General features: G+C 38.8%; 2 protein-coding genes across 8 annotated transcripts; one reads left to right on the top strand and one right to left on the bottom strand.

Moving 5' to 3' along the window:
• Positions 1–14,523, bottom strand: IRAK4 (interleukin 1 receptor associated kinase 4). 5 transcript variants are annotated; one of them, XM_056342164.1, is made up of 12 exons: positions 14,388–14,523; positions 13,189–13,358; positions 11,976–12,121; positions 11,460–11,660; positions 10,528–10,688; positions 9,756–9,820; positions 9,345–9,459; positions 6,973–7,082; positions 3,663–3,846; positions 2,845–2,907; positions 937–1,095; positions 1–837 (listed from the first exon to the last, which is right to left on the bottom strand). In XM_056342164.1, exons 2-12 carry the CDS (start codon positions 13,347–13,349, stop codon positions 805–807), a joined length of 1,398 nt encoding a protein of 465 aa, XP_056198139.1. In that variant the 5' UTR covers positions 13,350–13,358; positions 14,388–14,523; the 3' UTR covers positions 1–804. The 5 variants fall into 5 exon arrangements, with proteins under 5 accessions (XP_056198139.1, XP_056198138.1, XP_056198140.1 ...); XM_056342163.1 differs by lacking the exon at positions 14,388–14,523 and adding an exon at positions 13,711–13,827; XM_056342165.1 differs by lacking the exon at positions 14,388–14,523 and adding an exon at positions 13,603–13,633.
• On the top strand, positions 13,842–26,669 carry PUS7L (pseudouridine synthase 7 like). Of its 3 annotated transcripts, XM_056342158.1 has the most exons (10): positions 13,842–13,958; positions 14,282–14,369; positions 15,006–15,242; positions 15,919–16,078; positions 17,686–17,881; positions 19,537–19,635; positions 21,154–21,235; positions 22,805–23,082; positions 24,812–24,865; positions 25,503–26,669. In XM_056342158.1, exons 2-10 carry the CDS (start codon positions 14,324–14,326, stop codon positions 25,824–25,826), a joined length of 1,476 nt encoding a protein of 491 aa, XP_056198133.1. In that variant the 5' UTR covers positions 13,842–13,958; positions 14,282–14,323; the 3' UTR covers positions 25,827–26,669. The 3 variants fall into 3 exon arrangements, with proteins under 3 accessions (XP_056198133.1, XP_056198132.1, XP_056198135.1); XM_056342157.1 differs by having other exon boundaries at positions 14,282–15,242; XM_056342160.1 differs by lacking the exons at positions 13,842–13,958; positions 14,282–14,369 and having other exon boundaries at positions 15,085–15,242; positions 15,933–16,078.
• Positions 26,670–27,610: the final 941 nt, after the last annotated feature.

Below are 27,610 nucleotides of genomic sequence, written 5' to 3' on the forward strand. Positions count from 1 at the left end.
AAAAAGAGCTTAATTAGTTGACTAAGGAAAATGCAGAACTGGTCTTAATTATTATTATTCTGGCCCCTTCAACATAATAAGCCATCTGTATTTATAATCCATATGGAATCTTCTCCTAAAGCGTAAAATACTCAAAGTAGCTAAGCTTTCCTATGAACACTGTGAGATAATTTTGCCTGAGAATCCTTGAAACCAAAAACCAGCCTAGAATATCTTGCAGCCTTTGACTAAAACTAATCCTGAGAAGACTTTTTGAAAAAGTCACATTCACAAATGCTACCAGTCCACTGGCAATAATGTAAACTCTCAAGTTAAAACGCCAAATAAAGTTTTAAATCTTTCCCTAAAAGGCAACATAAGTGCCATTTATATCTATTAAATGTTTGTATCTTCAACAGAAAAAGGTCTAGTATACCTGATCAAGATAGCAATTTGCAGAAAAAACATTCCACCCTGATACTAACATATGCCTTTGCAGCAGACATACTTGGCACTTGTAAATGAAAAGAATTAAATAGATTCTAATATAGAAATGCATTTTAAAAAGCTGTGGAGATGTACCAGCACTGCAATCTGTTAATACAAAAGAAATTTTCTCATTTTAAGGGCCCAGTGGATATGTGAAAAGGTTGCTCAGTTAACAAAAACAGCACAATGGTGACAGGCTAACAGCACACCTTACATGCAGACCAGAAAGTTCTGGAAAGCAGAAAAGCTGATAATGTCACACTAAATACTAATAAAGTATTTGCTACTGGTATTTACTCCATTACAAAAACATTTATGTATCAGAAGAAACACACATCAAGTTTTTATCTCTTGTAGATGGTGTTGGACCTGCAAGAGAACAGACAGAAATATAAATAAGTGATACTGTAACCACACACACTACACAGACTCAAATTAAGTTTTTTATCTGAAAGACTACATACGTACCATCTTAATGTCTGGCCTTCTGTTTTTTTTCTCATTCAGACATTGATTAGCAATCGAATACATTTTATGAACCGAAGGTGCATCCCAGTCACTCATCTTTTCATCAACATAATCCTCAATAGTTGCTTCCTCATCCTCAATTTCATCTTTGATACTTAACTATAAGACAGTTTGAACCGATGAGCAGATAAAATTTTAAGCATCTGAACATTACGTATTCCACACTAACACTTTGAACACTTGCTTTTGAGTGTTCATTTCTTTTCTCAACCACTTTTCTAGACAATATAATGGCTCAGCAGCATAATTATTTATCAATATCTGCAAAAACAGCCTATAACACTATAAATGAACTATACGTTTTTATTACGCATTATTTCTAATTGAGTTATCACAAAATTGTAAAGCAATTTTCTTTAAGCCGCATCATGCAGCTTTAACTTTCTTGCAGTTCAAGGCTCAGTTTCCTAGTATTGTCTCTTTTTTAAAAGAAGTACAATCAACATAAATTATCTATGTTTACTTAATAACCCACAAATAACCCACAGCCTCTTTCTGTAAACTAATGCCTTCTGTCACCAGTCCCAGTGGCTTTCCATATTCTAGGGGAAACTTCTACACTGAAATTAATTTTTACATCTGTTTTAGTCCAAAGCTCTCCAGCTCAAACACACTTGAAATGTGTTATCTGTAATCACAAACCCTGAGGAATCTCTCAGACAAGTCAGTATGGTAAATGCAGTAAGAAATAAAAGTCAGTAAGTAGACAGGTCTTCTGCCTTCCTCTACAGGTCAGTCTGAAATTGCTGACTCACATTCAACTACCCCAAAATTTTCAAAGCTAAGGATGCCACATTATCTTGTACTGACCATTCTCTTTATGCTTCCAAAAGCACCTTACAAAGATAAACTGTACCAGTCAAATCATACTTTATATTCCTTTTTAGATCCTGTCTCTGAAAAAGCTTTCTTATAAAAACCCCCAAACATCAAGACTCAATTTGACAGGAACTCAGCTCTCCAAGGTCTTTACAGAGCTCAACAGAATAAGTATTATGCCACCCCAGAAGATACAGCTTAGAGGGAAAAAAATTCTATTAATAGTACACAGGTATTCTATTAATAGTACGCAGGTATTCCTAAAGCTGTGAAAGAAAGTGATCTGCTGTTAAACAGTATGGAACAAAACCAATCCAAACCTCAATGCTATTTCATACTTAGTAAATAAATGTTTATGTAAAACATATTCTACAAAAACCTTGGATTAAATAGTTCAGAAATTAATTTTAAGCTAAATTAAGAATAGCCTTGTAAGATTTGTAATTCAAAAGAACGACCTCCGAGACATTTGTTTCCTAATTAGTAGACAGAATTACTAATTGAATGGTAATAAAGAAAACAAAATTCAACCCACTCCTCCCGCACCCTACAAAACAGACCATACATTCCAAACTTCCCCAAGGTTAAAAACACAAGGTATTTGCAAATTATTCGTAAAGTTGAAGATGATGAAAACTGATACGGGAATAGTAAAAAGTACAAAGAACCATAAAGAAACAACTTGAGATGAGTAGTTTAAAATGTTCTGCTGAATGAGGAACTCTCATGGTATCTGGGTATAACAAGAGTATGTTAATAAAGCACAATGGTATTATAATAAGAACCAGTACCAAACCAAAGAGAATTACAGTATCGGATCGGAAGGAGATGACCTTGGGAACTGAACAATCTTTAGTCAAGAGAATTGTTTCAGTCTCATGTCTAAGTCAATGTCTGACAAAAAGCTGTCTCCGTAACTACACATTTTGATGACTAATTTGATTGTCTCAGAATCTGTTAACTGACTATGATTTCATATAAAGTGATCCTAGAGCAAGGGGAGGGGAGGAGAAAGCAAAAAGAACATACCAGTAACTGTGGTTCCCGGTTTTCTTCTACTGGAGGAAGACCTGTTATTATTTCTAGTAAGACCTAGAAGAAAAATAAATCGGATGAGAAAATGAAGCACAGAGTAATCCTCTGCATATATACCATTTGGAAAAATGAATGTGACCCCCTGTCTTTCAAACCAATGCTCACAGGATCTGTATTTGTCCAAAGATAGCTCTCAGTACAATTGATTGTTGTTGCTGTCATTCCTGCCTTTATTTTCATTAACTGTTATTAGCAGTGTGGCCTATGAATTTCAGCGCAATTTTTTCTCACTCTACACTGTGTTGCTTCAAAGAAGGCTGGAAGATTTCCAAAGTGCTCAGACACAGTGCCTGGCCTACTTCCCTGTGAAACTAAATGCCATGAAGAAAGTGGTCAATGACAATTAGAATCTTGGATCTATTCAGAATGGACGTTATTCTCCCAAATACTGAGATCATGTCTTTTTTGCTCAGCTTTAAGGCAAATTGCACATGGACAGCATACTTTTGGTGCTGACATATAGTAAACCACACTTAATTTTGGAACATTTTAAATTTTTTTCCCAGCCCAACTTACTATGCAAGAAGAAATGATGTTCCACAATACTTCAAATTACATTTAGCTAGAACTTGGAATGTTATTTTACTATATTAAACCAATCAAAGTTTAGAAACACTATAATAAGAGCACATCTATTGGGAAAAATAAAAATGATAGATCAGAGTAGATTATTTAATTTCAGATATTCTTTATTTCATATACTTTTATCATTCACAAAAATATTTATATACTGCTTCCCATGTTCTACTTACTACTCCAAAACTGAAGATATCAGATTTAGGTGTTATCTCTCCTCGCAGAGCTTCAGGCGCCATATAGGCTGCTGTTCCAACAATTCTTTCAGTCATGATTGTTCGTGTGAATGTTACAGATGCTCTTGCAAGTCCAAAGTCAGAAATTTTTGGCATATATGTATCAGTTAATAAGATATTTGCACTGGAGGACAGGGAAGGGGGAAAAGAAAAAAAAAAAAAATTGCTCGAAATAAATCTAGAACTGGCTGGCCAGATCCATCCATGTTTTCCTTGAGCATGCATGCATGCATTAAAAAAAAAAAGGGAAAAAAAACCCAAGAGAAAAAAACAAACACCCCCCCACAAATCCTACAAATACAGATATTTCTTATAAGAGACCAATTATGTTATACCCATGTTTTGGATCTGAATACTCTTTCTCTGAAAAGAATAATAAAGAATACTTAGCTCTGATCAACTGGTACTGGATCACAGTATAATTCTTAACTGTCTAAATCTCTACTCAGAACTAACAAAAGCAGGTTTTTATATCTATTATCTAATACTATGTCAATCACTACAAATTCCCATGCCAAATGAATACTAATACTCTTATTCTCCTGGAAGAGAAACAGAAAACTTGTTAATGCTGGAATAATGTATGTGCTGTTTCCAACTGATCTCCAGCTTTTACTTCCCTTAAAAAAAAACGCTGAAGAATGAGACTCATCTAAAAGACCTTAACACTTTCATAAAATACTCAGTGGGATGAATTAAAGCATAAATCTTTTAGTGTTTTTTTTAAACTTGTAGCACTTGGAGCCATTTTAAAAAGCATTTGATTTAACATTTGTGTAATCCTCCTTTTCTGACCCCCTTAAGGGAACTGTAAGAAAACCACATAGCCAGATAAAACATGCAACACCAGAAACTTGTATTTCTAACTTCCCCTTCTTGTTCACCAGACTTTATCAACAAAATTAACACGTTACAACAGATCACTTTGTGCTAGAACTGGTGCAAATACTGTTAAATATAAGACCACTGCAAAAGGCCAAACACTAGTCAAGGCATCATCTGCCAACTGGTTTCGTATTTAAAGCTCAACTCTAAAAGAAGGAAGAACACGATCATGATCACAACTTCATAAATCTAAGCTGCTTATCAATATGAGTCAAGCCCAAAGAGTGGTCACTTTTCTGACACAACACAAAAAGCAGAACAGAAGCAAGTTTTACTGCAACTATCAAGCTCCAAGACCCAAGTAAACTATTTCCTGGGTATAACCAAGCCAAAAAACTATGGACAACTCAAATACCCATTCAGTCATGTCCCCTCTACTCTATAGAGAAGCTGTTCTAGTACCTATGTGGTTATGAAGACTGAAGTTAATCTTAGATATTTCTTCATTGAAGTTTTAGCTAGCAGTGGCAGCACTATTAACAACACCAACCAAATTTATTGAAATAGGCACACTGCAAGTGCAAGAAGTTGCAAAATGGAATCCAAACAAAAGCAAAAACCAAACCAAACCAAACCTAATCCTGTAATATGATCACAGCAGTTAGAAGGGCAGAGTAGCATGAGGTGAAAAAATGCATCTCTTCCAGTCAACTTGTCCAGAGGCTTAAGCAGGAAAGAAAGAAGAAACATAAATTGTCACAGCAGCAAGTACATTCTATGAGTAAGCCGAAGCAAAAACTTGTTCTTTGCAAGCTGGAAGGTCACAAAACCAAAGTGGCCTACATCTAGCAGAACTGCCAGAAGCCAGAAAGCTATTGAAACATTTATCCATGACACCCAATCAGTCAGTTGCTCCTTCTTAACTCATAGAAAGAGTAAGGCATCCGGGGCTTTTCTTCAAAGACTTGGACTGCTTTGTATTAAACAAAACCCCAACAATGTAACAAACTGTAGCAAGGAAGGAGAAGTAAATGAATAAATAAAAAACCCAAAAACAAAACCAGAAAACAACGACCAAACCCTGTAACAAAGTCCTCACTTCTTTCGAGCTCTGATAGCCCTAAAAAACATTCTGGTATAACAAACAAGTAAACACAGATTATCTTTAAGAACCATGAACTTCATAAACCTGACTGAAGTAATTTTACTGTCTTCATAATAAAAAGTAGTAAATCAAATTAAACACTGAGGAAATGTTCCAGGAAAAAAAAAAATAAACCCCAAACCAAAAAAAGGTGGGTTTTCATCTGAAAAACTCCCCATGTAAGAAGTCATATTCTCTAACAGCAGCTTTTTCATTAGCAGCAGCTATGAAAGAACAGAACTTCTGGGTGTTCTCACAGCACTCAACTAACTACCTGATAGTAACAGATTACGATACAAATTAAAATTTACATTACATTTTACAAATTACATTTACAATAAAAATTAGAATTACAATACAAAATTTTGTGGATGGAAATCTTCACAGTGGAAAAGGACCAGGGGGTGTTGGTTAACAGCCGGCTGAACATGAGCCAGCAGGGTGCCCAGGTGGCCAAGAAGGCCAATAGCACCCTGGCTTGTATCAGAAACAGTGTGGCCAGCAGGACAAGGGCAGTGATGGTCCCCCTTTACTCGGCACTGGTGAGGCTGCACCTTGAATATTGTGTTTAGTTTTGGGCCCCTCACTAAAAGAAAGACATTGAGGTGCTGGAGCATGTCCAGAGAAGGGCAATGAGGCTGCTGAAGGGTCTGGAGCACAAGTCTCATGAGGAGCAGCTGAGGGAACTGGGGTTGTTTAGCTTGGAGAAAGGCAGGCTCAGGGGAGATTTTATCATTCTCTACAGCTGCCTGACAGGAGGCTGCAGTGAGGCGGGGGTCGGTCTCTTCTCCCAGATAACAAGCAATAGGACAAGAGTAAACAGCCTCAAGTTGCACCAGGGGAGGTTCAGATTGGATGATAGGAGAAATGTCTTCACCAAAAGGGTTGTCAAGCATTGGCACAGGCTGCCCAGGGAAGCCATGAGAGTCACCATCCCTGGAGGTATTTAAAAGACATGTAGGTGTGGTGCTTGGGGACATGGTTTAGTGGTGGACTTGACAGTGCTGGGTTAACAGTTGGACTTGATGATCTTAAAGGTCTTTTCCAACCTAAACAGTTCTATGATTTTAAGTCTGTACTGGTCATGTCCTTGTGGCACAGACAAGATTATGGTGATGGATGTCACTTGCAGAAAAGATCACCTCTTTGAAGCAATGCTTCTTGCATTTGTTGTCTCTAAAACAAATTTAACAGGGGGAAGAAGAAAAAGAAAAAGGGGGGGGGGGGGAAGAAAAAAAGGAAACAGGGAAAATTCAGCCAGCGATACTCAGCAGCTTTTACCTTTTAATATCTCTGTGAATATGATTATTTTCATGCAAAAAGTTCAGGCCATTTGCTGTACCTTTAACAATTTTACATCTTGTATTCCAAGAAATTGGTGGAGTATTGTCCTTGAATAAGAAGGGAGAAAGGCAAGTATAAAAGTGAAAATCTTTTATTTATATATATATATATACTGACATAGAACAAAACAAAACATGCAAAAAAACCTACAATCCAAAACCAACTCCTTGCTATATTTTGTGATTTTCAAGTAAATAATTTAAAAGACTAATAGTGTACACTTCCTAATTTACTTGGACAGAAACACATGCATGTGTCACATTCAGTTCCTCCCCATGCATGTTGCATTAGATAAATATGCCCATTGCAAAAAGTAGTCTTGATAATATTTGACTATGACTTTACAAGGCCAGCTGCACTGCAAAGAACTATCTGTACCTACTGCATCTTCCACCTTGTACTGGCACATATACCAGAGCCTTTTAACCCAAAGCAAATAATTCAAAGCAATCAATATTTTTATTAACAATGAGAAGTTGATCTTCCAGTGGTTTTGGATTTATCACGTTTCAAGAGTTTAGCTCAATTCATGTTATTAACTAGACCTTAGAAGTAATTTCAAAACCTTACATTTCAAAACCACTTCTTAATCTTGTCAGTGGCCAAGGAAAGAGGATTGGAGTATCTCACCATTCTACCACCTCCCGTACCTATTCCTCAAATCCAGACAAGAAGATGACACAAGCAAGACCTTCATGCCTCAAACACGTCCAGTGAAGTCACAAAATTAATTTATCAGCAAGAATGCACATTCCTCACCTGTTTGACTTTATCAGAAGAAGATTCTTTCTGATTTAAAGATTCTGATTTAGATTATGATTTATATCAGGGGTCCTCAAACTACGGCCCATGGGCCAGATACAGCCCCCCAGGGTCCTCAATCCGGCCCCCGGTATTTACAGACCCCCCCCCCGCCTCCCCCACTGGGGGCTGGGGGGGGCGGAAACCAAGATGACTGCCTGCCACTGCATCCGCGCGCCGGCCCCCTGGTTAAAAAGTTTGAGGACTCCTGATTTATAACTTAAGTTTGTCTCTTCCTTGTAAAGGGCTCAGTTATTTCTACTTTAACTTTCAAATACCACCAATCTTTTAGGCTCACTTGATGGTAACAGCCAAAGTTACATGGATGAGCATTTTCACATACATCCTTGACAAGCACTGCTCATTTTTACAGATTTGCTTAAGGCAGTGCAAGTTTAACGTATTCTCTCTTCTGCACTGATTCAGTTATAAAAATATAATTAATTTGCACATGTGTAAGCGTGTGCAAGCAAATCAACAAAACCAACCTGAGACAGCAGTGCTACCAAACATATCTAGTCCTTTCCCCAACCACTGCTACTCATTCTTATCATAACACCACTTCTTTCCCATTGGGGCAGAAGTATTTGTGCAGTCCTGCAGAGGAAATGTCTCCAGGTGACAAAGATTTTTTTTTTACACCAAGCGTTTTTTAAGCCTGATCAGTTCCCTAACCCAGCTCTTTCTCCAGATGAGACAATGCTTGAGCAGTACAACAGGAAGATCAGGGCAGAAAAAAAGAAAAACAACAGTTCTTATTAGATCTGGAAGCATAGGGGGTTGAAGTAGCACCAGTTTAAAGTGTTCACCATATTACAACCTCAGAAGCTGTACTTCCTTAGTATAAAACAGATTTTTTAACTACTTCAACAAACTAACATGGACACTTATCTACTAAGTTAAGTTTATTGGTATCACTCTGTCCTTCAAACACAGAGCTGCCTCACCAAAACCAAAGCAACTTATTATTTATCAAAGGCCAAGGCTAGAAGATACGTCATTTGATTAAATGAGAAAAAAAGCATTACATTTACACAGAACACTAATTTTAAAAAAATTATTTCCCATTTATTTAGGCCCTTCAGAAAGAGATAGGCAGACTACAAAAATTGTGTTATAACCACTATCACAAGGTCAATGAATAAAGGGCAATTTCACAATGCAGAATCTCAAGAACTAGTAGACAACATGCCAATGTCAAAACAAAGAACAATACTACAGCACCCTCTGCTCTGCTCCGCTCCATGTGGGCATAGCAAGTCCAAGCTCCTGTGCCACTTCAGGTACTGGTACGTGACATTGTATTGTAAGCTTGCTTTAATGTGTCTAAAACATTTGTATAAAATGTTATTGGAAGAATACATGTTATCATGTTTGTCTTCTAGAACAGAATTTAGTACTAAAACATTGTTTGGCCATTATAGTTCAGTACTGTTTCAAAGACATTTCATAGGTATCTATGCTTTAGCAAAGTAAGACAATAGGAAGCTAGAAAAGTTTTTACTAACCAGACAAGCAAGTCTGTCGAGCAATGAACCATTGGGCATGTATTCATACACCAGACATGGCTGAGCACCATCACTTGAGAAACCAAGTAATTCTACTAGATTTTCATGCTGACACCTATAGCAAAAAAAATTATATTTGTATATGCTCTGAAAGACTCCCAACATTTGAGGAAAATACAATGCAGAAGGAACTGGATCCCCAGTTACTTGTTCCCTACTGCACACAGTCAGGTTTCTGCAGTGGTGCTTTAAAACAAAATAGTCACATTGTATATAAAGCATTCTTACTGAACATGAAAATCCTTGAGTTATGCTAGAAAGACAAAAAGAAGTGATCACACTAGCTAACATGTTATCTGCCAACTCAGATGCCCATGAAAGACTATAACAACATCGTGTAACACTACTCACTTTGCCATCATTTTTATTTCTTGATCAAATTGCTGTTTCAAGTCCTGAACACTAACATCAACCATCTACAAAAGGAAGTATTTGACATTAATATCGCTGGCCATAATAAAATGCATAGATGTTCATTAAAAAAAAACCCAAACAACAGAATTGTAAGCCTTTCTTTAGATTAGTTATACATAACAACTACTTAACTTTTTATATTATCTATTTTTTTTACTCAACTCAAAAATAAAGTATCAGAAAACGATTCTTAATTCCTTAACACAATATTATTGGACAAATAGATAACAGTTTCAGCACAGTCACCAACTTATCTTACTTCACTACAGTTACCCACTAATAGGACTTACGCATTACAAAATTATTCACACAAACCATTGGTTACAAAGACTAAAATTCTGTGATAACACCTATTTAGCTTGTAAACTACTCATGTATTCTGAAAGGGAAATCTCTCTAGCATCCCTTCCGTTCTGCCACTTCCCATGTGCAGGGGAGGGAGGGGAACTGGGGGAACACTCTGCTTTTCCAGACAACTTGACTGAGCGACTCAAAGGAGAGCTACAGAAACGGCAAGACTTCATCTCTGGTGACTGTGCCAAATCACAGCACTCATGGGACTACAGGATAAGGTTCTCAGCCCAACTAATGTTTAACATTAGTTATGTGACACTTTTTGAAGTGTATTATTCTACACTTTCCACAGATAAACAAGTCTTTACCGTGAAGTACACAGTCATTAAAAAGAAAAATGCCTAGAACAACTCACAGCAACGAGCTTCTTGACAGCCACGTTTCTGCCATTGATAAAGCCTTTGAACACAACGCCAAAGCCACCTTCTCCCAGTTTATTGCCTCCAGCTGATTCTGGTCGCGCATCAAAATTATTTGTAACACTTTCCAAGTCACGAAACCAAAAATTATGGAAATCTGAAAGACATATTTGCCATTTAGCACAAAGCTACTTTTTCACTTAAGGAACAAGTATATTGAAGTGACTTTCTGCTTCAGTTCTATTAAACAAAAAGCTTTCTACCACACAAATCCTGACATAGTAGAGCTCTACTTCCAGTTTTGTGTTGAAGATACCAGGAAAAAAATGAAATGCATCATGTTCTTCACAACTAGCACTGTAGCAGTTTTCTATTTTTTTTTTATACTCATAATACTGGTAATAGAAATTAAATGTGCAGCAGATCACAGAGAAAGCCACACTGCATCAGATGTAAAAAAGTCTCTAGACCACACCATGTTTCTGGCAGCAGCTCAAAAGTGAACCTTTAGGAAGGAACAGGCCAGCCATATACTTGCCTAGAATGCTTGCTTTAGTCATCTTTTCTCCAATATTCTTAATAATTTCTGAAATGTAAAATCCAGCTTTACAACACAAGATGCTAAACAGTACCAAAAAAGAACAACAGAGTTATGTGTAGCACAAAATAAATTGCAATGTTACTAAGTCAAGTTTTCCATTACAGCAGCCACCTAACTGGCAAGGTGCATCTCATATCCAGACATCTTATTATCCAAGCCAAATTCAGCCACACAGACCAAGATCAAAAGCAAGATGCCGCTGCCGCTAGAGGCACGATGATAAGAATATAGTCATTACTCTAATGCATTGCTATGATTTATTTCATGTGGGGTGAAGGACAGACCAGCAAAAAGGATTGTACTTTAGCTACCAAACTAAGTGCCTACCTGTGTTATTGGACTGTAAGCTACTATTTTCTTCACTTAAGCAGAAAGGAACTGAATGCGGCTTCTCAGTACTCTGGGCCAAGTACTCTGGCTTTACAGATGCCACTTGTTTTTCCTGTATAGGCAGTTGTTTTTCATGTATAGACAAGGTTTCCTGTGAAGAAAGAGGTAATGTAACTTCTTGTGCCGTCCTTACAGCTTCTGAAAATGGAATTTAGAAAAACTACATTAGGAATCAGAAAACACAAGCAACGTTAATGCTAGCATCTACTAAGACTAAGGGACACAAAAGCATCAAAAGAAGGTTATATTCTGCCACCATGTGTAAACTGCAGGACTCTCTGTTTCAACTTGAAACTCTTATTTAAACCATTATTACAAATAAAGGAAAGTGGAAAATATATCCACTTTTGGTTATTTTGACCTAATCCTTTCTGATTTTCAAGTTGCTGTGAAGCTCTGTAGCATCTTAGAAAACTGAGAACACAGTACAACATGTACAACAATAACAGTTACCTGGAAGCAAAAGGCTTGCTGGTGCTAAGAATTGATTCCTAATCAGCAGATCCACAAGATCAGCAACTGTACAGTTTGTTGTTCCCCAGTCATAAAGCAATTCACATGTGGGGCTCTTTCCCATTTGTACAAATGCCTCAAATCTCCTTAAAAGACAAATTAAGAACATTTAAAAGAAAAAAAAGGGGGGCGGGGGTTGGTGTGTGCAAAGGGGGACACACACCTCAAGAGCTATAAAGAAGGGAAAAACATTAAATTACAAAAAAAAAATATTCTGAATGTACTCATCTGCACTGTACAATTACAAATCTTCTGAAAATGCAACTAAACAAAACTAAAAAAAAAAGAAAATTCAGGTGAAAAATATGGTAAATATGGTAAAAACTAAGGGAAAAATATGCATAGATGGCTTCAACATTTTGTCCAGGACCCATAATATAATGGCACATGGGACTAACAGAGAACAAAATATCAGACAGACGCAGGGCAAGTCAGAGCCAGATCAAATGGAAAAAAATTCAAGTGTTTTCCATCCATTTGGCATTCACACTTCATTTTGAATGTTTTGAGATAGGCATTAAGCAGAAATTGAGATCCAGTATTCTTCCTGATTTATTGTTGTCATAGAAAGGCAAAGATTTAAAGCTAAAATCACTAGAAAGACTGCAAACCCCAGATGATATGTAGGGTATTTAAAATCCCATAATCTTTGAAATAGCTTAGGGATTCAACAAGCCCTTGAAGCAACAAGGTGCTCATAAAAATACCACTGATGTTACCTCTCAAACTTGTAAGTTTGAGGCCTCGGGCTCCAACATTTGTTGAGCATTTTCTTGGGAACTGCAAATGAGGAGTTACAGCGCAGTTCTCTTGTGCTGTTCTTGCGTGAACAGGCACAACGAAGTCAATGTTTACATGTGTCTAGAGTACACGAAGTTACACAGCCAATGCTGTATCACTAAAAATACCTGTGCCTGTAGCTGTAATTAATTCCAGTTTCCTTACTCTGTTTTCTTTGGCTACACCTTGTCTGAAAACTGAACTACTGGACAATGAGGAGTAATCACTTTCAGTTCCCTAAAGAAACAGTACTGCAGGATGTAAGCACCTACTGGCGCATAAACCGCAACACGTTACAGTAATGGGATGGACAAGGGTATTTACGTTAAACGACTATCAAACAAGGTTATGTCACATGACTTCCGTATAGGACCTTATATGCATTTGGTTGTATCTGCTTTCACCGGACGGGTCGGTGATGTCGACTGCTAATTTCTTCCATCCTTCTTGCGGATCGATGAAATCTGCCAGCCGCCTCATGAGCCCATAGCTAATGCAGCGGACGTACGTCGAAGTCGTTACGGGCTTGTTCATCTTCACTCCCTACGGCACACAAACGGCGCCCTTACCGACGGGGCTCGCCGGGGCCGCGGCAACCCACCACGGCTTCAGGCCCGGCACCGCAGCCGCGCCGCTCCGCTCCGCTCCCCACCCGACGGCGGCCGCCCCCGCCCCCCTCCTCACGGACCCGCCAGCCGCTTCCCGGCCGCCCAGCGAGGCCCGGCCGGAGCCGCCCCCCACCACGCAGCTCCCGCACACCGTCCCCGGCTGGCGAGCGCCGCCTCACCCGGCGGCGGGAATCGGTCACCTCACCCCACCCCACCCCACCTCACCGCCCACCCCTGTCGCCTCCGGCCGGCGGCGCCCACACCCCACCCCGCGCCGCGCGCCTTACGCCACGTCTGCCGCCCCGCCTGCAGCCCCGCCCCTTTCAGAGGGGGCGACTCGAGCTCTGACGGCGCCGGCCCCACCGGGACGGGGCAGCTGCCGGGAGGGAGGCGGCGGAAGTGCTCTCCTCCCACGCGGCCTTCCCATAGGCCGCCCGAGAGATGCCCCGCCCCCTCCGGCGCGCCCCATGGCTGGACGGGAAGTTGGCGGGGGGGGGCCGGCTTTCTCGGTTTCCCCGCGTGGCCGCAGGAGTTGGTACCGTCCCGGGGCCCCTTCTCCGGTGCGGAGGGCGTTGGGAAGGGGGGTCGTGGCGCCCCCTGGCGGCGCATCGCGGGGACTGGGGGCGCGCGCGCGGGTCCCGCCCCGCGTGGCCGTGGCGTGGACCCAGCCCGTAACGGCCATCCGGGATGGGAGGGGTGCCGGCGGCCCGCCCTGCCTTGCCTCCCTGCCTTGCCCTGCCTTGCCCTGCCTTGCCTGCCTGGCTCCTTGCCTCCCCCGCCCCGCCTCCCTGCCCCTTGCCTCCCTCTCAGCAGCCTTTCCCGTAGTAGCTGACCGTTGTTTTGGTTCCTCCTCTGCAGGCGTAGCGGCCCCTGGCCGGGAGCAGGGCGCGCGGGGGGGCCATGCTCCCCTCCCTCAGTTACCTGACTGGTCACGCTGGCTTCTGCGGTACGATCAAAAACTCACCGAGTGACTTCATAGTGACAGAGATCGAGGCGTCTGAACACTCCCCTAGGGACACCCAGGCTGAATGGCTTCAGAAAACCAGCGAAGCGCGGCTGGAGCGAAGCAGCCCGTGCCCGCCCCAGCCCAAGAGGCCGAGAGCGGGGCCTGCCGCGGGCGGGCCGGACGGGGTGCCCGGGCCTGGCGGGGTGCCCGGGCCGGACGGGGTGCTCGGGCCTCCGGGGCCCGGCACAGGCCGGGCGGGGGGTGGCTACGCTGCGTCCCCTGGCAAAAACCGGCAGATGGGCGAAGCTGAACCCAGAGCTGGCCTCCGGGGAGCCGGCGTATTGGATTCCTTACTAGGCAAACCCGTGAGTGAGCTGCTTCATAGATTTGCTTGTGATCTGAAGAATTCGTGGGACTTGGGAGATGATGCGGAGGCTGGCAGTAGGGAGCTCTCGCTGGGACCTGTGCTGGACAAGAAAACTCGAGCCGAGTTACACAGTGCTGTCAGGCAGGCATTCCCCTTTCTGGTCACTGTTACAAAAGAGAACGAAATGATTGTAAAAGGAAATGCTGATTACAGAGACCTTTGTCAGTTAGTGACTGAAAAGGAAACAAGTGATTTCTTTAAATTTTTAGATGCAAAGCTGGAAAATTCTACATTTTCTTTTGAGCCCGATGGAAACAAAGAGCACAGAAAAGTAGTTCACCACTTTATCAATAGAAAATTTGGAAGGCTTGTAGAAACAAAGTCTTTTACTGTGACAGATGTCGATGATAAGCCAAATATGTCAATAATGGTACGATTTCGAGAAAAAAGTTGGTCCGGAAAAAGGTCTGCTGGTGGTTTCCATGAAAAACAAGATCTTTATACAGGTAAATATTACGTATTTAGTGACAGTGTAAGGCATTATGGCATTCTGTAGTATGACTGAAACGTGGGAATCATTTTTATATGATATATAGGCCTGGTTGATCCATTGTTTATGCTGAAATGAATCATGTAAGTACATGCAGTGTACTTACATCACTGGAGAATGAAACGGATGAATCAAGTTACTGCAGTGATTTTGCATAAACTGTTCAGTGATAATGGTTACAATTTTTGGTCGTAGCACTGTGTTACTCACTGTGTGCTAGTTTTCCCTTGGAAGTAATTGGGGGATTTTAGAAGATGCCAAGATGTTGGACGAGTTAGTAAGGTCAGATTTGATTTATGATCTCATTCTTTAAAGTAGGTTGCTTCTGATACAGAGAATGTTTCTAGCAATAAGTCAATACGTTTGTTGAATTGTGTTGCATTTTAGCCGGTACTATAAAGGCATCAGAGGTTTCTGGTTGTTCTAAGACTTTTATGTGCTGTGCCTTTGTTTTTTTTCTTTCAATACTGAGAAAGTCCCATTTCCTTTAGTTTTGTGGGGTGGGAGGACTGTTTCTTTGCTGTTTCCATCCTGTTCTAGTTTGAAGGGAAGAACCTGCTCATCTGTCATGGCAGAACATATGTATGATTTAGAAGTACAAATTCCTAATAATTCTGAGATGATTGTTTCAGCTTTCACCCTTCAGAAAGAAAATCTAGAAACACTAGAAGCAATTGGCTTGTTGGCTGCCGAACTTGGTGTTCTTCCTTCAGACTTCAGTTACACTGGCATCAAAGATAAGAAGGCTATTACTTATCAACCCATGGTTGTGAAGAAGGTGACTCCTGAGAGGTACATGAAATCTGGGTGCTTTCAGTTTAGTGCGTATTTTAATATGTTTATAAGTATCAACATGGTACGGTCTTTGAAAATGTTCTTATTGATATATCTTCCCTTCTCCTGTATTAGGGCACAGTGGAATTGGCTTTAATATTTTGTGGCTTTAGGGAATATACAGCTTAGTGCTGAAATCCGTCAGTGTTGGAATTTAAAGAAAAGTCTTGCTTATCTCTGTATTTTTAATAATACAAAACCGCTGTATTGTCTGGCATGATATCCTTCCAATTCATGCTCACAGATCCACTTGCCAATTTCTTAAATGCCATCCACTAGCTAAAACTGAGATGTATTTACTACATGATGCAACAGGTTTCCACATATTATCGAAGTATTGTCTTGTGGTCCACAGACAACAACTTAAAAGCTTTACAGCTACAAAATTGAAGTAAATAATTACAAATATGCTTTAGACAGGTGCTGTCTTTGAGTGTTAAGTATCAACTTCTATTGTATTTTCCAGTTTAGAAACATGAGACTAAAGAAGATATCACCAAACCTGAGGGCAGGAAATACATTCTGAGTAATGTGTCAATAATACAGGAGGTGCCTTTCCATTTTTCGTTTTTATTACTCTCTCTAGCCAATTCAGTGGGTGAAAAATATATCTATTAAGTTCTGCCATAGTAACAGTAAAAAAATAGCTGGAGTCAAAACTGTAACTTATTTCTTCCTCACCTTTAGCTTTCTAGCAGGTCTTGGCCTTAGCAACAAAGCACACTTTACAAATAAAGGAAAGAAGAATTTATGGGTTTAGGATTTTTACCAACATAAATATATATCAATAGTGAAATTCCACTGCAAACTGGGCTGCAGGGCCAGTTGTTCAGGAGATAATTAGCAAAACTTTGCATTAATGTTTAAAAGATTAAGTAAAATAGTTAAATGCTCCCAATCCACTAGCATAACAGGGAAAATAAATACATTTTATAAACAAGTAGTTTATAAAGTTATTAAAATACTGGTTAAAATGTAAGCTCTTGTGCTGAAAGTTTCCTTTGATTTGAATATTACTTACACATAAGAACAAAAAGGTTGAGTGGATACTTTAAAGAGCAAATACTTGAATGTCAGCTGTGTTTCCAATTACAAGCATGTGCAAGCATACCCAGAGAATCAGTGCACTGAGATTGTTTTTGTTAAGGCTGACCAAGAAAGAGCAATTGTGTTTTGAAGTCTACTAGAACACATTACTTTTTTTTTTTTTTTTAATGAAAAGCAGATTTTTAGGACTGAAGAGTAAATTACTTGGTTTTCAATAAAAAAGGCAAAATTCGGTGCAGCTGCTTTGAGAAAGTTAATTAATTGCTTTGTTCCAGTATCTGTGAAGCTACAGAATATAACTGCAAATGAAGCAAACATGTAAGACATATTTCAGGACTCTTAACTAAATTTTCAGACTTCTATCTATGCATTTGATTTGGTTTTCTCATAATAATCTCTTTAAATCACTTTTTTTAAAAAAACGGGTTTAATTCTAGCAAAAGTGAAGACGACATTTATTAGAAGGTTGATAGCTCTAGTAAAGGATTGTTCATAATTTCTTCCAATTATTTATGCAGGTTGAAAGAAATCGGAAGTAAAATGGAAAAAAAGGGCATGAGAATACACAACATACATTCAGCATGCCAGCACCTTAGACTTGGTCAGCTGAAGGGCAATCACTTTGATATAGTTGTGAGAGATCTCAAACACCACAGTCATGACTCTTCTGCAGATTTGAAAGAGCGAATAGCTGAAGCAATGGAAAATGTTGAGGTAAAAAGGCCTTATGGTTGCCAATAATGAACAGAGTTTTAATTCTGTGCTGTAAAACCCACTAAATTTAAAGAAAATACTTGTAATACTTGCACAATAATGGTAATATTTCCCAGTTCTGATGCTTTTTGCTGGTTTACATCTTTTCTGCATTACTTAAGGAATCAAGAGTAAAGCTGTCTTCCAAGGAGGGACCATAAGTGAATTCATTCTGTGTTCCAGAGTGGTGCAGCAAGACAGATGGGAAGTTTGGTAGCAAATGGGTATGGGCACATGAGCTGTTGCTGCACAGACCTAAGGCCAACCAAAGTGATGTGTTTCACTATGGTGGTTGACAGGGTGAAAGAATGTAGTTACACATGTCAACTGGTCGCCTTTTTTGGTCACGTGAGGATGTGCATGGTCGGCTCAGGTGAAAGACTTTCATGGCATAAATACATGTGAAATGTTCATAGCAGAGAAAGAAGATCCCCTGAAACTGAGTGGGTTTTGATTGCTGTTATCCTTAGTGCCTGAATAAAACCCCGTCATCAGACATTCTTAAACCACTGAGAAAGGTAAAAGCAAATAATGGAAAGAAAAAAAACCCCTAACCTTATGGTGTTTTGTACAGCAGTAATTTTCGTGCCCTATCTTTCTGAGTAATAACCATAATACAAATTACTTTAAGAAGATTAGTCCAGGAATAAAGACTTGAATAAAAACTAACCAGTGTGCAAAATAAAAGTATATTACATGTATTTTGGAAATTAGTTTTATTATTGAAGCATTCAGATGAGACTTTAATGCTTTTTTCTCTCTCTGTGCTCCATCTGACTTTTTTGTTATTTTGCCGTTCAGAAGATGAACTCAAATTCCTGTGATTATGTGTCTAGCTTTATTAGATATATCTTACTGGTCAGATGATGAATGACAAAACCAGCATGTGTGTTAACCCAAAATACAGATTTGTCATCTTCCATGAAAACAAAAATCACATATGGGACTTACGGATGTCCACAGGTTATATAACTTGAACTGAATAACCATTTCCAAAACAAATACCGTATGTTTTTTACTTGTCTGCTGCTCCGTATATACTTATTACTTCCTAAAAAAAGATGTTCTCATTGTATCACATGGGTGTGATTTTACTGCCTATATGTGACCTAGAATTCCTCAAGAGGCTTAAAATCCCAGTTAGCAAAAGTGCTCACTCTTGGTCTTTACTATCGTAATAATAGAAATGATCACATGTGAAAAAAGATTATTTTTTTTAAGAAAAATTGTCTGAGAGTGTTTACTGTTTATTACCTGTGCTATGGTGCATTTACTTCAGTAGAGATTTCAGATTTTGATGCATATAAAAAGCTTAATTACTGTGACTTGGCCTGTAGTTGCATTTATAATAACTATATAAAACAATTTTGTTTCATTTACCTATATTTTTAATGAAGGTAAAAACAATGATAGAACTTGGTTGTCTTTTTAGATATTTCCAATTTAGGTGCTAAAATATTGTAATGAGTTACAGTTTTGTTACATATTACTTCTGATTAAAAAAAATTGTATGCATTTTGAATGTAAATGTAGATGTATGTGTGTTGTATGCTTAGTCTTATTAAATGGGCCTGACACTTTCACGCTTTTAACATATTTATTCTTTATCATTCTAGACAAAAGGTTTTGTAAATTACTATGGACCTCAGCGATTTGGACAAGGACAGAATGTTCAGACAGATCAAATAGGATTGGCGTTACTGAATGAAAAAATGGTAGTTTCATTTTGTAATTTAAGTAGTTACTGTCAAGTTAATTTCACATCACTGTTGCTAGTGCTGGAGTTGATCTTCCCAGTGAACAATACCATTTCTGAGATAAACCCATATGTGTGCTGTAAGTAATTGCTAGATCAGTTTTGACAACAACATAACTATGAAGGTCTTCATACAGGAACAAAATCTTTTTTAAATGGCAGATGCAGGTTTAAATAGTTCAGGAAGTGATTTTTCTGTCTGTGTTTGGTATGTGATTGTGACTGTCAACATGCCACTTGGCAGGAAAGTGGCTGCATTCCGTACAATGTTTGAACAATAAAATGAAGCAATCTATACAATGTTTATTCATGGTCCTGATTGCCCCCTAACCTATAGCCTCTTTATCCTGCTGGGGGTCTATATATTCTTAAGTGTCACAAGATACTATGTAGGATCATGTGAAAAGATTTGCTTTTTCAATAGTAATTTATCTGCTTTATAGAAGAGATTTCTGCTTTCCATTATTCCTTGGCTACTTTCCCAAACTCTTAGTTCTGAGCGATTGCTCCCATGTAAGCTAAGGAGAGCATGTTTCCTAAGCAATAATTCATAAGATAAGTCATATACTTTTCAATGTATATGGTATAGTACTTGGCACAGGTCTAAAACAGAACTGGACACTAGAAAGTCAAATGAATACTTAAGTATCCTTGTCTTCTAATATGTTTTTATTCTGAGAAAAGTCAGAAGTCCAAATATAAGAAGAATCAAGATTTGAGGGCAGCCCATAGAAGTTACTCTTGGTGTATCTGACTTTTTGAATTCTGGTATGCTAGCAGTTGGTACCAGGTGCCAGTCCCTGAAGAGTAATGATTTAAATCTCTAGTCTTAACTCAGTTATTTTTTAATTTAAAACATGTAGCAGCTACTATGTATTTTTCAAATGTGCCAGTATATGCGTGCACAGTCCAATACAGGGGAGGGCAAGAACCAGATGTTGCAGTATAAGTGCTAGAGAGTTGTGTGGCTCTACTGGTTTTGCAAGTAGCAGAGGTTAGTGTAGCTTTCTCCCTGTCACAGTGTCATCTAACCCGATACAGATCGGAATAAAAAAAAAAAAAAAGTTTTTTGTCCTTCTGTGTAAGACTGGAAAGTGTTCAGTTTAAATTTTGCATGAAACATGCAAGAGGGAAAGAAGGACCCTTTCTGTGCAGGATGGACTGATGACATTGCAAAGTAGAGGAGTTGTAACTGGATGTTCGAGAAGACTAATTTCTCCTAGAGCATTGAAAGCTTTCTTGTGTCTTCTGTGTGACTAATACCTTGCTTTAATCTGAGACGGTACTCAACCACATTGGTTTGCTCTTTATGGCTTCTACTGTGAAAGGGAGAACTTGAGTTTGACCTTAAAGAAGGGATAGATTTTTGAGAGCTTGCGGAATATGTTAACACAGAGTTGGATGTGTGATTGTTTATTTTACAAATAATTATATGTAAATGCAAACCCTATGAAGTTATTAATATTATACTTTAAAGGTGAAAGCTGTGAAGTTATTCTTCACACCTGAAGATACTGATGACCCTGTAAACAATGCAAAAAGATACTTTCTTCAAACTGGTATGTCCAGGTAAACTGTCTATGTATTTATTCAGGGTCCGTATTGTGAGGGAATAAGGTGTTGCTGCCCAGAGAGATACTTTTTATTTTGTTGCTGCTTTATACCACTTATAGCTTATTCCTTGGATCTCAGCAGAGTTGCAGAGTTAAACTCTCAGCAGAGTTAAAATGAGTTAAACTCTCAGCAGAGTTAAAAATGAGATGAGGATGAGGCTCTAAATTTGCAAAATAGTGGAAAACTAATGTACTTAAGCTGCAAGACAGTATAGAAACAACCACTGCGTGGCATATGCTGGAAAAGACCAAGACTAAGATAATTTTATCAAAACAATTTTAGCCTTCTTCCATCTGTCTGCTTTTGAAATGTAAAATTCTTTTCACTAATAAAGGAAGTATACAGGATTGAGGGTCCCAGCTCATACTCAACATTTAACACGTGTGGTCATATAATTTTCTGAGATTTCTGTAACCATCTTAGCTCTTGTTTTTTGCACCTTTGGGCTTTGCTTTTACATCTCTTTAATTAGGTATCTCTTCCATGGCTCTCCTGTGCTCTACCTTCTTTGTGTCTTGAACTAAAATGAACAAAATATGTCAAAGGCAGAAGTGTGCTGAATAAAATGCTCTGCCATATCTATTGTTTTTATCATTCAACTTAACTTTCTCTCCAAAACTAAAAATTTGAAGTTGCTCTCAACTTCATATGTTTTTTCTTTTCAAATATTCCACATCTATTAGCCTTTCTATCACTGTAGATTGACAGGACAACTATGATGTATAGTTTCAAGAGGCACAGATATGTTTCATTTTATAAAAAATGTAAGATGAATCATTCTGTGGTATATGTTGCTGTATGATGCATGGAAAGACATTGATGTGGACCCTGAAAACAGCTGCTTGCCTTTTCCTGAAAGCAAAAGGTAAAAGGCTACTACAGAAGGCTTCATCACATAATCAATTGTAATGATAAAATATGTAAAAAATTAAGTTTACATAAACTTATTAAATTAAATTAATTAATTTAAAAATTAAGTATACAACATTTGTATAATGTAGTACAAATCTGATTAAATGTATTTTCATCTTGTTTGAGGCTCAGACTTCCCAGTGGCCAATGCAATTTGCAGCTTTAAGATAAAGATGTGGGGTTTGCCCCCTATGAAATACATGTTCTCAAATGATGTGAAGTAGAGCTTTAATGTTCTTTTATACCTTGGTTTTTACTTTCAGTCACCTAATCTAAAAAAAACATTGGAGTGATGAAGTAAGTCTCGATAAGAAATAACTAATGCAAACTATTCTGAATAACTGAATGACAGCTAGTTTAGTTTATACTTCATGAAATAGAGTAGAATTCATGGGACTGTGTTGATATGCATGTAAGATGAAGTTTGTCTAACATGACACATTGAAGGAATGGAAATAATAACCTAGAAGTCAGCATAAAGAAGTTAGACTGACACTATTTTTTTGTACCTGATGATTTAATCTTCTTAAGTGTATTTTTTTTTGACAGGTAATATTTGAAAAATCAGGGATTACTTACATGGTTATTTTTGTTTATATCAGAAGATGCAAAAGGCACACTCGTGATGCTGCCAGAATTTAAAGTGAGAGAGAAGATGTTGCTACGAGCTTTAAATCGCTATGGTGTAAATCATGAAGGTTGTACCAAAGGATGGCTCAATATTCCCCATTCCATGCGCATATTCTATGTCCATGCTTATTGCAGTAAAATTTGGAATGAAGCAGCATCATATAGGCTGAAGATTTATGGTTCAAAAGTTGTTGAGGGTGATCTTGTCTTCTCAGAAGAAAAAGATGAAAGCGTTTCCCTGAATGACAAGGTGAGTCTTCACAAAACTTTTCTTATTAAAAAAAAAACACACCACCTTAATGCATTTAAATACATACTCAGAAGTATTCTAATACTTTCATTTTGGTTCATTCATTAAAATATTTAATATTGACAAAGGTGAAAAAAACGGTTTTGATTTACTGTAAATAAGCATATAAGCTAGATGTATATTAGCAGCTTTTATCTGTTCTGACCATTTTATTCAAGTGAGAAGAAGGAACAGAATGTCAGAATTTATATATGCAAGAATTTAGCCTGCATGGTATATAATACTCTTCTTAGGATCTGACTGGGGAAAACCTTCACAGTGGATTCCAGGTGTGCTGGTATTATCAGTCAGGCCAGATCAGAGTTTTGCTCTCCAGGTCAGACCTTCCCATTATATATATTAATGAATGTAGGCCCATGGTGAAAGGTGGCCTCAGACTGAATTGGTAATCTTGTTGCAACTACACAGTCAAAGCATGTTTAGCACAATTTCACTTACTCAGACAATTAAAATAGATTGACAGTGGGTCTAAACTGTTAGCAACTGATCAAAAAATGCAGCAGTATTCTTGGGAATGTAGTAAAGGGCAAGGGTGTGCTTCTGCTTGCCCACAGCACCACCTGGGTGCTCCATGTGGAGCCATGGGCAAGCCAATGAGCAAAAGCCAACAGTGGAGTGTCTGGTCCCAGGTCTTGGCATGCTGAAGTTCATTCTGAAGCCATCTCTTCTTTCAGGGTTAGCATACCTTTTTCTTATTGTGGAAGCAGCTGGGTCTCTTCTCCCAAGTAGCAAGTGATAGGACAAGAGGAAGTGGCCTTAAGTTGTGCCAGGGAGGTTTAGACTGGATATTAGGAAAAATTTCTTCACTGTAAAGGTTGACAAGCATTGGCAGAGGCTGCCTGGGAGTCACCATCCCTGGAGGTATTTAAAAGCTGTGTACGTGTGGTGCTTGGGGACATGGTTTAGTGGTGGACTTGGCAGTGCTAGATTAACGGTTGGACTCAATGATCTTAAGAGTCTTTTACAACTTAAACGATTCTATGATTCTGTCTTTCTCCTGATCATCAGATAAAGCATAGCATTTTGTAGTGTTTTACTGAAGAATAAATAGGTGTGTGCATAGGCAGAGTGTATCTCATTTCTTTTGGGTGAACATCTTACAAATTTGAAAGCAAGAGTACTTGAAAAGTTACTGAATAACTTCCAGTCCCTGTAGAGTAGCTTCTGTTTCCATTGTGATTTTTTTTTCAACAATATTTCTGAGAGTGAATGTTAATAAAATAAGTAGATCAAATGAAATGAAGAGCAGAGGTATCAACTTCAGTATTAGGTTATTGAGTTTAATACAGATATATTCTTAATATAAAACATTTTTCTTAGTATTTTTGCCTTTGCTGATGTTGCACAAAATTGCATTGGCACAGTTAACTTCAAACTCAAAGTTAACTGTTTAACTTCAGCACTTCAAAGAATGTGAGTTTGGAGTGATAGTTTGCTAATTAGTGGTAGCTAGCATCAGTAAATATTGCAATGTCATTTACCAGTAAATAGATTACTTTATAGTAAGCACCTCTACTATTTTTCACACCTGAAATAGGTAATTGTCCTTATAGCAGTCAAATAACCTTAGAATCCTTTACCAGTTTGGAAGTGCAGTGCATAATTCCTAAAATAAAGTGTGTGCTTTATTTTTAAAAAAGTTATTTTTTCTTCTTAAATGTCTTGTTAGGTTCATGTAGTCACTGCTGCAGAAGAGTCAGCTAGCAAATACTCTATAAACCAAGTAAGTCTTTATGAAACATTCAGAGCTATTGATCTCTTTATTTGATTAAAATGTTTTGTTTTAAAAATGATGTCATCAAGCTGACTGGCGCAGTCTTCTTCCTTACCAGAATGCACATTAAAGAAAACACATGTGAACTAACCTCCACTCTCACAACAAACAAGAGGAGAAAATATTTACTTTGTAATAGAAAACTAAGTACAGTGTCATTTGCAATATGGCAATATTTGTCTTTAAACTGCATGTAAACACTTTGAAAAATTTTTCAGTCTACTGGAAAAACATTCAAGAGCCGTTGACGTTCTAATTTCTGAAGGTTCAGAGTGCATAGCTGTGAAGTCTTACACAGGCAACTTAATGTCTTTATTGCTGTATCTTTCCAACAAGCAAGGAAATTCATGTTAGTATATTTCTACTTTGTTTCAGGAATCCTGATACATTGATTATTTTTTCTGCCTTAATTACATCCAAGAAACCTGCCTTGCATGCTTTATTTCACAAGAGAAGCTGCTCTTTTACTATTTGAGGCTCCAAACCACAAGATTTAGACACATTTAGAATTGTAATCATGTTTATTTAAAGGGGAATTTGTGGCCTTTATTTCAAATATGTTTGTTGTTTTGTTTTTTCTTTGAAGGTGGTTCTTCCAATGGTGGGACATAGTATCAAGTATCCCAGCAATAAAGTTGGGCAATGGTACCATGAAAGGCTTTCTAAGGATGAGCTGCAGATGTGCAAATTCAGAGTGGCTCCATTACAACTGAATATACCTGGATGCTACAGACCCATTTTGAAAACCGTTCAGAATCTGTCATATTTTCTGGAAGGCGGTGAAAAAGGAATCAAAATTGAAGGCAGCCATCTGCATGAATCAAAAGCCTCTCTTCATATATCATTTGACCTTGATCCTTCATGTTATGCAACAGTCTGTCTGAGAGAAATAATGAAATGTAACTTTTAAGATTCCAGTTAATGAAAGATTGCAGGATTATTATACAATGGTGATAGTTTATGCATCATGCCAAGAAAATAAGGGAGAATAACAGGTTCGAGGCAGTAACAGGAAAAATTGGTAGATTTCGGTTCATACTCATTAGGAAAAAAACCTACCAAAATCCTTTGGAATGTTCCAAAAACATTCCAAAGCCTAAATGCAAATGCTTGGATTCAGTGGGCTAAAACTATGTGTTATGCCAGGCAGATCTAACTGAACTTAAAGAAGCCACGGGCTGCAAGCATGAATTTCATATTTGCATAGACATCTGACTTGCAAAGTTAAATCCTGGAAAAAATATTTGCAGCAAACAAATGTATCTTTTATTTCATAGTCATTTTTTAAAAAATGGCTTATACTAAATGCTGTTCAAACAATGTTAAAACTTTGCAGCCTACAGGTATCTAACTGGAAAGAGGTTTGTACTGAGTTTTGCGAAGTATGTTGTTTTCATTGCGTTCAGGCACCAGATGTTAAAAGGTAAAAGTGCTGAGTCAACATAACCAGTCATCTGATACTTCATCAGACATCTGATGAATCCTCCAACTGAAGTTAAAGCTGAACATTTCAGGATTAAGTAGTGCGTAGCTGTTACTGTCTATTCAAATAAGCTTATCAGGACAAGGTAATTAACATAACTGCAAAACCATGTATAATAATACCAAACCCCTGTTTTATTGTTTACAGGATACGGACTGTTCCTGTTACTGTGAATCCTTACAGTAGGAAAAAAATGTTAATGGAATTGTCCCTGGAAAAAGACTTTTATATTTTTTTCTTAATTAAATAAAGCAGTTAACTTTCATAAAATGAGTGGATTTGTGGAAGAAAGGAGAGCAGAAAATGTCATTTACCTTGACTTTAGGAAGGTGTTTGACACTGTCCCACAATATTTTTGAAACCAAGTTAGGACATGGTCTGGGTAGGTGGACAGCCAGATGAGTAAACAAGTGATTGGATGATGAGGCTCGGAGTGGTGGTTAATGGGTCATACCCTACCTGAAGTGAGTACCGCCGGGATCTCTTCTGGGCCCCATCCTGTTAATGCCTTTGTCAGTGACCTGGAGGAGGGAGTGGAGTTCATCCTCGTCAAATTTGCAGATGACACCAAATTAAGGGAACAAATGGATACTCTGGAGGAGCAGGATGCCATTCAGGGCAACCTAGACGTGCTGGAAGAACAGGCCAACAGGAACCACGTGCAGTCAGCAAGGACAAATGCAAAGTGCTGCCTCTGGGAAGGAAGCACCCCTGCAGCAGCCCGGGCTGGGGAGGGACAGGCTGGGGAGCAGCTCTGGGGGAGTTGCCCTGGGGGCCCAGTGGGCAGCTGCACATGGGCCCGCTGTGTGCCTTGGCAGCGAGGATGGCCAGCAGCCTCCTGGGATGTGTTAGCAGGGACACAACCAGTAGATCAAGGGAAAGGATTAGGTCTCATTTTTCAGCACTTGTTGGACCACGTTTAACTTTTATATTCAGTTTTGATCCCCAGCACAAGACATGTCAAAAACCGGAGCAAGTTCAGCAAAGGGCTTCCAAGCTGTCCGGGGATTGGGGCGTTTGCCATTTGAGGAGAGGCTGAAGGAACTGGGTTCTTCAACATGGAGAAGAGATGGCTTGGGGGGAAACCAACAGGAGCTTACTGGTACCTGTGAGGGGGTTAGCAAGAGGATGGAGCGGGGCTTTTCATAGTGGTGCATGGCAGGCGGAGACAATGAGCATAAACTGAAATGAGAAATTCAGACTGGTTAAAA

The sequence above is a fragment of the Falco biarmicus genome, chromosome 5, assembly GCF_023638135.1.
Source record: "Falco biarmicus isolate bFalBia1 chromosome 5, bFalBia1.pri, whole genome shotgun sequence".
NCBI lineage: Eukaryota > Metazoa > Chordata > Aves > Falconiformes > Falconidae > Falco > Falco biarmicus.

Excerpts from the sequence above, each read along its gene's own strand:
- IRAK4 (XM_056342164.1), bottom strand. The coding sequence starts at position 13,349 with ATGAACAAGCCCGTAACGACTTCGACGTACGTCCGCTGCATTAGCTAT. Across the intron at positions 7,083-9,344 it reads TCGACAGACTTGCTTGTCTG|GACAATACTCCACCAATTTC; the intron begins GTTAGTAAAAAC and ends TTCTTATTCAAG. Across the intron at positions 1,096-2,844 it reads ACCGGGAACCACAGTTACTG|TTAAGTATCAAAGATGAAAT; the intron begins GTATGTTCTTTT and ends ACTGTCTTATAG.
- PUS7L (XM_056342157.1), top strand. The coding sequence starts at position 14,324 with ATGCTCCCCTCCCTCAGTTACCTGACTGGTCACGCTGGCTTCTGCGGT. Across the intron at positions 16,079-17,685 it reads AAGAAGGTGACTCCTGAGAG|GTTGAAAGAAATCGGAAGTA; the intron begins GTACATGAAATC and ends TTATTTATGCAG. Across the intron at positions 17,882-19,536 it reads AAGCAATGGAAAATGTTGAG|ACAAAAGGTTTTGTAAATTA; the intron begins GTAAAAAGGCCT and ends TTATCATTCTAG.